Genomic DNA, 11,158 nt, shown 5'->3' with positions numbered 1-11,158 from the left:
GGCGGAAGTCCAGATAAGGCAGGAGGGAAAGGAGCAGGGGTGGTGAAGTATTAGCCGGGAAAGGGGCGGAGTTCAGGGGTAGTCGGGTCGGGGTTGTGTCGGAGGGGCGGCAGGGCGGACTTGGGCACGGGATGTGACATACACCTAGATCATACCTGAACCTATGCCCAGCCTTAGCCACACCTCGACATACGACAGGCTCTCTACAAGGCAGCGAATGGCGACCAGTTGAAGTGGTCGCAGTTCGTCTTCCATGTCCTCTGGGCTGATCGTATTACAGTACGACGCCGTATGGGATGCTCACCCTATTTTGCAGCAACTGGATGCCATCCCATCCTCCCGCTCGACATCTCTGAAGCAACATACCTCATGCCCACCCTGGACCGTCTCATCTCGACCACCAAACTCATTGGAGCTCGCATCCATGCCCTTTCATGCTGTCACGAGGACCTCAAACGGATTCATTCAAAAGTCTATGAAGCCCACCTTCGAGCCGCATGACAGATGGAGAAAGACCACTACGCTACTATCCGGGACTTCGACTTTCAGCGCGGAGCCCTCATTCTCGTCCGCAACACAGCAATTGAAAAATCCCTCAACTGCAAGATGCGACTGCGGTATCTCGGCCCCTATGTCGTTCTCTCCCGCAACCGCGGCTGAGCATACATTGTTTGCGAGCTTGATGGCACTGTCCTCAACCATCCCATCGCTGCTTTCCGCTTACTTCCCTATCTGGCCCGGGAGCATATTGAGCTGCCCTGGCTCAACGACGACTCTCACATCGACATCTCTACTTCAAGACTCCAAGCTATGGAAGCCTCGACTTCTCAAGGCGACGATGACGAGTTGCAGGATGATTTGGAGGCCGCACACATGAAGGATCACACAGGACTTGAAGAAGACGAGGTTCAGGACTAGCAGGACATTCGGATTCCAGTAGGGAGGACGCAGACGTCCATAGTAAGTCATATAAACTATGGCGCTGCACTCTCGATGCCCTACACCCATACCACCATAAACACACAAGTGTTGCATCCCACTCTATCCATCTTCATCGCCCCCGCCACCCCGTACTCGCTGCCTGCACGCTCCCATATGGGATCTGTGTGTTACACCCATTCTGCGGTCACCTCGATCGCCGCATTCTGCGCTCCTGGACTACAATTCTGATAGAAAGGAACCCTTCCTTTTCAGAATCCCCGACCCTCAAAACTTGTCACAACACTCTAGACGATTCGCCACAGTGGCGAAGCCTGAAGAAGCCTTTTAAGGCTCTCTCTCGTCATCTGCAGACACCGGACCACTCAAAACTGGCAACACCACCATCCCAACCACTGTTGCCTCCCCCCTCATCATGTCTATGTCTGTCGACGACCTTGTCGCCTCCCTCAGCACAAACCACACCGTCAAGCAGTGCTAGAACACGACGCACGACAGGCGCAGCTCTCCCAGACTCTCTTCCACCAACCTTCCCCATTCCTTTCACCTTCCTATTCGCCGCCACCGACCTCCTCTACCTCGCATCCTGCATCCCCCGAGAATGTTCACAAGTACGCTCAACCTGCATCAGCTTCTGTCCAAATCTGTCGCACATCTGCACGTTTTTTTCGCTCAAGCCAGCTGTTCATCCGCACAACAGCCACCGTGTTTGCTTCATGAGCTTTCCGCACCCATCCCATTCCCCTGCCTGGTCTGCCATCCTTCGCCGACCCACGATCATAACTCAATTCTTCATTCTCTCTTCATCCATCCCAGCTCATTTGTCACGTCATCCGAGACATCTTCCATCTCGCACAGGCTCTCATTGGCCTCGTTGCCTCTTCGTCACTGCCAGAATCTGCATACCTCATATTTCGCAACACCCCTCCAGTCGCACCCTGTCGCACTTGCAAGTCATCGGCCCCCTCGAGTATTTAGACCGTGGACGGTCTAGATCTCAGTAGGGAGGAGGTGATGTGCACCGTGTGCGGGTACGCGGGTAAACACGCTTCTCGACGAGCGAGATATTCTGCATGGCATGATGCAGCACCATACCGCAACCTCGCATCCTGCAGCCCTCGACCCGAGACCTTCCATACTCAACCTCCAACCGTGACTCGACATCGCCCCTACACATCCTCCAACGCCCTACCCACGTCCGCACGAGCTGCATGCACAGCCAAATCCCGATGCCACATCCCGTTCAGGATCCCAATGGCCGCGTTACATCTGCATCAGTAATTTCAGATTTCTCTGAACGCGTCTGAACGCGTCTGAAACGTCTGTATCAGACGTTTCAGATGCATTCAGACGCGTTTTCAGACAATCAGACGGACCGACGTTGGGCCGTTCAGAGAACATCTGAATGTCATTATTATGTCACATACCACAACCAAATGTGTCGGGAGACGTTCCTCCCCCTCCATACACCCTCCCGCTGTCTCACAAATCTCCATGATGTGCATGTATGGCCTCGAGACTGTTGGCCATTGTTGACTCAAGTCTCAATACAACCGGTTCTTTGTGTATTCTCAGAGAACGCCGTTGACAGGGAGCTCAGTATAGTTGATCGACATGTTGTCTAGAGTTTCAAGACCAGAGGTAGCGATGAGAGCATGCTACGGGGCAAAGACATGCGCGGTTGAGGTCAAGGGTGCTTAGCGCCCGCGCGCCAGATGTTCAGATAAATGGGGAATTACTGATGTGACCTGCCAAGTATGACAGTGCTCCGCGCTGTCGTGATTTTCATTGCTTCTCCCGCTCGTATCATACCACAAAACACCTCCGCTCATCCATCTTGTTCACCACACACACCTACAATACACTATTCATTGTTTCCCCCTTCGTTATGATAGACTTTCATATGGGGAAAGCGAGCGCAACACGGTCACGTGCACGCGCCTCGCTTACCTGGATCTTGATGCTCTCCTCCCCTCTCGTGTTTTCTCCTCATCTCCGCCTTTCCTCCGACCCTCTACTCAACGCCGTCGGCTTCCGACCGTACTTAGACAACTAATCTTCCGGCTCCCAATACTCCCCGCTCCCTCGTGTATAAAAACCCTGCTCTAACATAGCAATAGACAAGTTTTCCGTCCCCCTCGTGCTAGCCCGCCCCTTACTGCTCATTATTCAACTTAGACTCACGAAGTTAGCGTATTCAGAAGCCGACGACACTGACTATTTTATTATAGCGACTACCTACAACAAGCTCGACGTCCAACAGGACCATCTCTTCCCTTCTGCAGCTCGACACCAGCCGGTGTCCCTCTCCTGTCTCTCCCTCTCTCTCTCTGCTTTTCTCCTTCCCTCACTTCGCTTTCCTCCTCATCCTTCCCCTTGTGGACGCTTGGACGACCCTCGCACCTTCGATCTCACGCACGCGACGTGCAGGTCTATCAGCGCGTACAGGTGTGACCCCCGGTTTCGTGATGATGGAGGACGGGCGGAAGGTGCTGCAGGTGCAGTGGCGCTAACCGACTTGGTGCGATCATACGCGACCATACAGCCTCATGTCCGACTGACCCTCCAGCTTCGTCGGTGCGCTACGGTGCTGGGACGAGGGCGGAGTTGCGCTCACACAGGACGAGTAGGTTGGGCTGGGACCGGCAGAGCCGGACGCGGACACGGCGGAGGTCGAGCCGCTGAGTGGGCGGCCTCGCTCGCGCCGCGGTTATCCTGTGGTTGCGCAGTGCCTGTTGATCGTCCGGGAGGACGCGCGAGCGAGAAGGGAGAGGCGGGTGGGTCAAAAGCAGGTGCCGGTCTACGCGAGCGAGATGTGTCCGCGAGCGGCGAGACCGTGATGGAGGACGAGAAAAAAACGCGTCGAGCGACAAGCGCCGGCGCGCCGCTCAGCTGGACGCTGTTGCTGATGGAGTGCAGGCGGATACTGTGCATGTATGTACATGTCCTTGGCCAACGAATGATCATATAATAGTACTCCTATCCACGAGCCCCGAGCCAAAACATCGACATCTTCATGATATATGTACAAAGTTCCGTTCACTGAAGCCACCACTAAGCTCTAACTGGTGCGCTCACCGCTGTCATGAGCGGCGGTGTTGGGCGCACAACGCGCGATTGGCGTATGCTACGCCTGCAAGGTGTGGATAAGCGAATTGCAATGATGGCAGATCTCATCGGAAGGAGCCTCACCGCACCCGTTAGTCATCCAGGCTACGACGCGACCGCCACTAGTACTGTTGTCAGCCTCAGTAGCTTGCAAATATGTGGCATGCATACCTTGTCTCGAATCTCCTTGCGAACGTCAGCAATACGCGTGTGCCCTGCTTGCATCTTGGAGGAAAGGTCCTTCATGTCTTCCCTTATTTCGCCCACTGTCCTCTCACTTTGCCAAGTGCGCCTGTCACTCTCCGCAAAGATGTTCGCGATTTCCGCCTTCGTAACGACTGCACATGCGCGAGAGATGAGCTCTTTGCATCGCGTATGGTCACAGAACACTGCTCACCGGAGGACACAGCAGAAGCATTGCCGGTCACCACCGGCCCCTGTGCGTTGCCTCGAACCACGTTCGCCTGACTGCCTTGAGCCATCGCGGGCTCCAGTGGACTGCCTTGAGCCATCGCGGGCTCCACTGGGCTGCTTTGGGCCATCGCGGGCTCCACGCTGCTTTGAGCCACCGGGGTGTTGCCGGCGAAGAACCTGTATTCGCTTTCCGTGACGGACACTGCACCTTCGGACAAAGTGCGGGGGCGAGGTTGCTCGGCAGCCGGCATTGGCGACGAGTAGAGGTCTCTGCCCGGCGTCGGCCACTTGAGAGGGATAGGAGATCTGTATAGTCTTAGTTCTATATGTCCCGGGGATTACAGGTTCCAGGACACCTACCCATTCTTGAAACTGCCGCCATCCCTCGGGGGGACCTCTGACCCGCTCGTGTCGGCAGTGCTGAAGGGAGACGTCATGGATGATGAGGTAGATGATGAAGATGAGAGCCGCCGCTGCTTCAGCGCAGGCGTGTTTTCATAGGGCATGCACAAAGCCCGAGGACAATGTCTTTGTGATAGCTGTCCGGAGGGTCCGGAGCGCCTGCTCCAAATGAGTTATTACAACGTTAACGGAGAATGACCTGATAAGCAGCTTCTCCCGCACCGGACCTGGAACAATTTTGAAATCAGCCGTAAGAGGTTCCAAGCCTGATTGCGCGTCTTGACACTGGCAGACGTGAATACATATAGATCTCGGTTTTGCGACCCAGTATGTCCCCTCTGATGGACCATGTACAGAATTGTACATGTACATGTCCGGAGCGCTGACTACAAATGAGTTATAACTCCGAAAGGAGACCGTACATATCTGGGACTATACTTGTTATCTAGCTATCATTCAGGCCCAGAGCGCCAACTACAAAATAATCATACTCCGAAAGGAGACGGTACTTATCCCGCTGATTACCCAAGCCCAAAAAACAATTGATGGTCTCTTCCGGATCTCTTCCACAGTCAAGTATTACCCCTTTCCAAGATGACCGTCATTTGGAGCATAAATAGGGCGGCGAACTGTGCAAAGTTCCTTCCTCCTGTTCCTCCTTGAAGCGTGTCTCTGCACCGATGAGTTCCCCAGGCTCAACGACGGATGGCGGTGATACTCCGCCTCATGCGCATGGTTCAATTCGTCTTCGGATTGTTGGCCCAGACCCGGAGGTAGAATTGCGAAGAAGCGCTCGCAACCGGCAAAGCAGTGTCTGTGGCATCCCACACTCCAGTCGGGGGAGTGCCATGAAGGATGGTGAGCTGATGACGTTGATCCCTCTCCACTAGTTGCTCCTGGAAGTGCATGGTCTCCTCCGTGCATATTCCCAAATTCAACGGTCTGGGCCGGTGCGCTTGGTCTCCTCCATACCGCCGGACCCATGTCCATATCCATACCTAATATGCAACCCCATTTACTGATCGTCATGACTGCTCAGGACCAGACAACTCAGACCTTGTCCCCGAGACCCTAGCTCAGGGAACCGAGCTGGCTACGGTACGTTCTCGCGTTTCTCCACTGGCATCCGACTTCCTCCGCATCTAACTTATGTCCCAGCAATGTTGGTTCTGTAGACAGGGTGGCCGTGTCCTCATTTGCTATCACTGCAATCTAACTGCAGGCTGCATAACATTCGGCGGGATACCGGGTTGCTTTCCCTCCTGCAGCAATTGGATGTGCCCGTCATGCTACGTGGAACAGAACATTTCTATCCCGGTACGTCACGATATGATTTGTCTGGGTTCAATTTCAGAGGATGATGTTCGGTATGTTCCGTAGTACCCCGTACCCGCTCGCACAGCGGGTGTCAGTGCTGCAGGAATGAGTGTTACACCCCTGGCGCTATACCAGATACACCTGGACGATCGTGACCTCCAATCACTAAATGTTCACGCAGCCTCAAGTTCCATACTAACAAACATGCTACAGAGCCGCTTCATTGGGCGGGTGAGTTTGTTGTTGTTTTCCGATCATTCATCCTTCAACCTCAACTCACGACCACCACAAGGAGTCCGGCCTCTTGGTATTGGATCGCGGCTTTCGAGATCTCTCGGATCGGTCGTTTGTCAAGCAGATGAGATTGGATAGGGTTTCTTTAGAGAGGTTCCAGTCGCGGTGAGTTTCCTAACGGAATGCCTCACGGAGGAATACTGACAGAATCGCAGAAAGAACAAGTGCGATATCATTATTGTCATCAATACGCATGCTAACCCAGAAGATGGTGGGCTCATGTATGGCCCCAAGAAAACCACGAGCGTGGACACGGTGAGTATGTTACCTCTCCATCGTGGTGTTGATGTTGAGGGTTCTTCTAGATCGTGGACCATATACTCGGCACGGATATGATGCCTGTGACTCAGTTCAGGAGATCAATGCTGGTAGTCCTATGTTGTGGAGGTTTTGTTGAACATTCCCTCGAGGAGATGCGTGCAATGAGGTTAGTTCTGCGATGCGTCCCTCTCTTTTCTTCCCTCCGCCTTCTTGTTCACCATGTTCACGCATATGCAAGCACCAGATTCTCAGTAGTTCTGGCATTCGGCGCACCTGTTGTCGATCCGATACTGGTCATGGGTCAGTTCGTGACGAGTGTCGTGGACTACTATTTCCTCGGGCAAGAGACACTGTGGACAGCGATCTATCGTGGCCTTAAACAGGAAATCATGCAGCATACATCCATATTCCTGGGATCTGACGGAGAGGTTCATCGAATAACAGACGCTCCATGGCGGCTGAAGCCCAACGGCCACGACGTGCGGTGCTGTCAACAAGTAGCTAAGTACGTCAGGACCGAAGGTAGTGGTGCAATCAGATTCCGCTGCCGTGAACCTGACCATCAGGGGGCTCGAACATTCTACGTCGTACCTCTTCCGGCGGTAGCAGGCGTACGTAAATTCATTGGCAAGAGGGGAGGAGTGAGGTACATGTTATCTAGTGTCTAGTCAAAGTTATCACTCGTTTTGTCGCGCCATGCAAGGTAGAAATGGTCCGTTGCCGTCACAGGAGGATATTGATGGGCCAGCCCTGTATGGCAGCGAGAACGGCGATTGATATGAGAGCAGGAGCCGCCCGCGAATTTAGTAGTCGCCGACGATGGCCTTGCCGAACGGGAGAATATGTGAGGCGAGCTAAACGGATTGAGGACGAGACATACATTGAAGCACTGCATAATGAAGATAGAGAGGCCTAGGCAAACTAAATCAGCTTTGATGCTAGCACGCGATCTCCAAGACGATGTGCTCGAGAATACTGATATATTGACTGTGCCCATCAACCTGCTTGTCGCCAGTGATGCGCTGGTCGTGGCTGTTGATGAAGTCGCGAGAGTCGTTTTGGATGTAGACGATAGCTAAGGCACGCAATCGGCAGTTCTATGGTGGACAAGTACAAACCTACTCACCGGTGTTGGGCTGAGCGAGTGCAGACTACGGCCTCAGGGAATCCCCAGGTGTAAAGCCGATCTTGAACAATAGAACAAGTGTGCTATAACTCTAGAACAACGGTCGTAAAGCGGTCAGCCCGCTTAAACGTGGGGATCTCAAGAGTACGTACTCTGCAGCAAAATCGCTCAACCCGGCTCCCAGATACGCATAGCGTGAGGGACTCGGTGTCGACGAGTTCGTCAGTGCGCTTCAGCACGTCTTCCCAGAATTTGCGGGTTGAAGGGTGTTGACGTTCGTTATGGCTTGCGAGAACTCCGAGTGACTTCTTGGGTCTCTGGGTGGCAGAACAGAGCGATTATGGACTCATTCGAGTGAATGAGATGGAACAGCCACCGTATACGCCAACCGCTGACCTGGTTTGCGGACTCGGAGCAACATGCGCATCTGAGTCTCAGGTTTGTCCTACGCGAAAGAAAGACATGACTGTATTTGCGGATGGATGGAACGGGATCCACCTGGACAACGCGCATTGTACAGCCTCGGCGCCGTCGCGGTGAGCCCGGGCCCAAGAATAGACTGCCCCTGCTCCACTCCTCCAGGACGTTGTTCAAGATCTCTAGCACCATATGCATATGCATGTTCGCAATCTCCGGGTGGGCATGTACAGACCTGTGTACGTCGGCCAGCAGCTCGTCGGAGTCCCTCTTGGGCGGCCATTTCCGCATCACGCCTATGAGCGGGACCCTTGACGGTGGGCGCGACACTATCTTGACGGTGACGCAGTAACCGAAGTGGCGCGAGGGGCTTCCTAATCCGAGGTTGTCCATTATACACCCCCCGGGACTGGTCTAGTGACCACAGGTGCGAGACGTTCGTCCAGGAAGTCTGACAAGGCTGACAGTGCTGACGAACATGGCAAAGGAATACGAGTCAAGCGATGGGCTTGTGAGATCGTACAAGAGTGAGGTGAAGAGGAGACCCGAGCGCTTGTGTTCGTGCATGAAATTTGGTGGACACGACTACGTCTGGGCTGGAGTGATAGAAAGGACAGTCAGTGAAGAACGACTACCAGCGTACCAGCTTGCCTAAATGCCACGTACTCGGACGGAGTGCAGCGTCGCTACAATTTGGCCGTGATCCTCATCCAACCTCGAGACTCTTCTCATTGTATACTTATTCCGCGTCTTGGTCATCATCTGGACGGCCGTCTTTGATGAACATGGGCAACCGCCCCATGCAGACATCGTCCAATCGCTTCCCGGAGGTCGGTCCTCTAGTGCAGGTGGAAGGACGCCCGAGGTCCTGTCAAGACGCCACGGTGAACGTCAGGATCAACGTAGGTATACGCACCTGTCCCCTGATGTCCAGATAGCTCATAGGCTCTTTCAACGTCCCCATCGGACGTTCACTGCAGCGTCTGGAGTGCGCTATCGCCTAGCGGACGCTGCATGCCCTTCTCAGGAACGTCGATGTTCGATACTCTGGTCCCGGTCGAAAACAGAGGTCTTCGTTGCGACCGACATAGGTGGCGCCAAGCGGGTGCTTTTGCCTCAGGGCTGCACTCGACGCGGGACGGATGCAGGCGGAAAAGATAAACGTATTGGCCCATCCGATCAATTGCGCCCGTGGCTCTGCAGGCAAGATGGACCTGTTCGCTGAGCGCATGCTATGACCAGGGTATCGCTATGTTCTTCTAATATTATCGCTACGTTCATCTCATATGCACATGGAGGCGCAGTAGTAAGGCGCCATGAAGGATGTTGAGGAGGACTGATGTGTCCTCCACCCGTCCCGCGAAGCATATGTTCGTCCTCTTGCTACATGCTGTCCGTCACTCCACGAATGAGCGCCAACAGGGTCTTGACTTGTGCAGCGGCGCGACATGACCGCAGGTCGCGTATCGAGGAGCGTACGCGATGCAGGGATGATATTGTCCTTCATGAGCCTGAGGCTGGGAGAGACGATATACGGCTGTCACGACCAGAACATACCTCCTCCATAAACACACGATCAACGTTGACGACCAAAGCCAAGGTTACCTCCTTCGTGAACGTGCGTGATAGGGCTGCTGTAGGTGACGGTGAAGTACAACACTGAAGGAAGGTCTGTTCGCTTCTGCACCGATTCATCGGCCCCATATAGTGCCCACGGCGCGTCTTGAAGGAGGTCCGCTTCGAGCGAGTAGAGCGGCTCCAAGACTGGAAGGACGGGTTGCTTCGATGCCCATTCGCGTTAGACACACGCATGGCAGGATGCAAGCAGGCAGCTGTGCTCACTGAAGAGAGGTATTCGCGTTGAAATTGCGCACGTCGCGCAGTACGAGATCGTTGGGAAGATGTGGGGCCGCGTGGCTGCCATGTGCCCGCCCGTCCCGACCAAGGCCGGCGTCTGACATCCACGACGCTGTCCTTCTACTCCGCTTGCGCCATCCCTGCGCGCTCGCAATTGCAAACCGACAGTGGGTTTGCTGCATGTTCTGACCCATGCGAAGCATCACACATATCGACGTCCAAATTTCCGATGTTTGCGTCATTTTCCTCCAGGATCCTCTTTGCGGCGCTGGCGATATCCCTGCCGGTATGAAACCGCGTACGCGTCTTGTGGAAGAAGAACGAAGCTGAAAGACTTGAATGGCGGGCTAAGGGCTGCGGGTATGTCGCTGTCCCACAACTCATTCTTCAATGTGGTCTCCATGAGCTATATGCTCATTGACGCAATGAAGCGCGTTCACGCAGCACGACGTCGCCCTCAAACGATGCAACGAATCGATTGCGGCACTAGTACTCCTGGTCGACGAGTGTGGTCCCCCCTGCATCTATATTTATGAACCTCACAATAGGAAGCCACACTTGCAACAGTACGTTTCCATGGCTGCGAGCTCGAGTTGGTACACCGTACTCATGCATGGGCAGACAAGTGATACGGATAATGTTCATGGTTCAACTCTAGCCATCGCTTCTTCCGCATCATCATCTTCGCTCGAAGCGGCGTTCTCGATCGATGCTGTAGGGGACAAGACGTCTACGAGGTTTGTCTCAGATGCCACCGTTGTCCTGTCCTCTCGACTAACCTACACTCGCAGGCCTTTACCATCTGCTGATTCTTCGATCTAATCGCAAACCTCAGAGCTCGGAGGCGAGAGGCTTATCGATTCTCGCACGGACGACCATAGCAATACCCCGTGTTCCCTGGACACCTAGTGTGGAGGGAGGGTTGACGTGAACGACCCATGTACATTCTGATTCCTCAAGCGCGGCGTTATCCGTGAGTACTTCACCCCTCGTCGCTCCATCGTCTGCAACTTGAGTATATGT

At 54.2% G+C, this 11,158-nt stretch overlaps 4 protein-coding genes across 4 annotated transcripts in view; 2 read left to right on the top strand and 2 right to left on the bottom strand.

The window, feature by feature from the left end:
• The window catches only part of L226DRAFT_576783 (uncharacterized protein), a gene marked incomplete at both ends in the record, with an annotated part of 1,472 nt that extends 554 nt beyond the window's left edge, over positions 1-918 (top strand). Inside the window, one exon of the mRNA XM_067685444.1 lies at positions 801-918. Within this exon, the coding sequence (XP_067528551.1) occupies positions 801-918 (118 nt within the window). The remainder of the gene's footprint in view (positions 1-800) is intronic.
• Positions 919-4,139: 3,221 nt separating this feature from the next.
• L226DRAFT_576782 (uncharacterized protein) lies at positions 4,140-4,967 on the bottom strand (the record flags this gene model as incomplete). The annotated part of the gene is made up of 4 exons (XM_067685443.1): positions 4,140-4,169; positions 4,219-4,385; positions 4,445-4,767; positions 4,822-4,967. The coding sequence occupies 4 exons, from the start codon at positions 4,965-4,967 to the stop codon at positions 4,140-4,142; spliced, it is 666 nt and encodes a 221-aa protein (XP_067528550.1).
• A 1,318-nt stretch (positions 4,968-6,285) lies between these two features.
• L226DRAFT_474096 (uncharacterized protein) lies at positions 6,286-7,403 on the top strand (the record flags this gene model as incomplete). Its single annotated transcript, XM_067676560.1, has 5 exons — positions 6,286-6,411; positions 6,473-6,579; positions 6,630-6,729; positions 6,780-6,901; positions 6,974-7,403. The coding sequence occupies 5 exons, from the start codon at positions 6,286-6,288 to the stop codon at positions 7,401-7,403; spliced, it is 885 nt and encodes a 294-aa protein (XP_067528549.1).
• Positions 7,404-7,673: 270 nt separating this feature from the next.
• L226DRAFT_527513 (uncharacterized protein) lies at positions 7,674-8,671 on the bottom strand (the record flags this gene model as incomplete). Its single annotated transcript, XM_067679124.1, has 5 exons — positions 7,674-7,810; positions 7,862-7,886; positions 8,014-8,178; positions 8,258-8,306; positions 8,514-8,671. 5 exons carry the CDS (start codon positions 8,669-8,671, stop codon positions 7,674-7,676), a joined length of 534 nt encoding a protein of 177 aa, XP_067528548.1.
• Between the last annotated feature and the right edge of the window lie 2,487 nt (positions 8,672-11,158).

This window comes from Lentinus tigrinus (assembly GCF_003813185.1).
Source record: "Lentinus tigrinus ALCF2SS1-7 unplaced genomic scaffold L226scaffold_79, whole genome shotgun sequence".
Classification (NCBI taxonomy): Eukaryota; Fungi; Basidiomycota; class Agaricomycetes; order Polyporales; family Polyporaceae; genus Lentinus; species Lentinus tigrinus.
The sequence above is the reverse complement of the archived record's forward strand: the minus strand, read 5'-3'. Positions and strand labels throughout refer to the sequence as shown.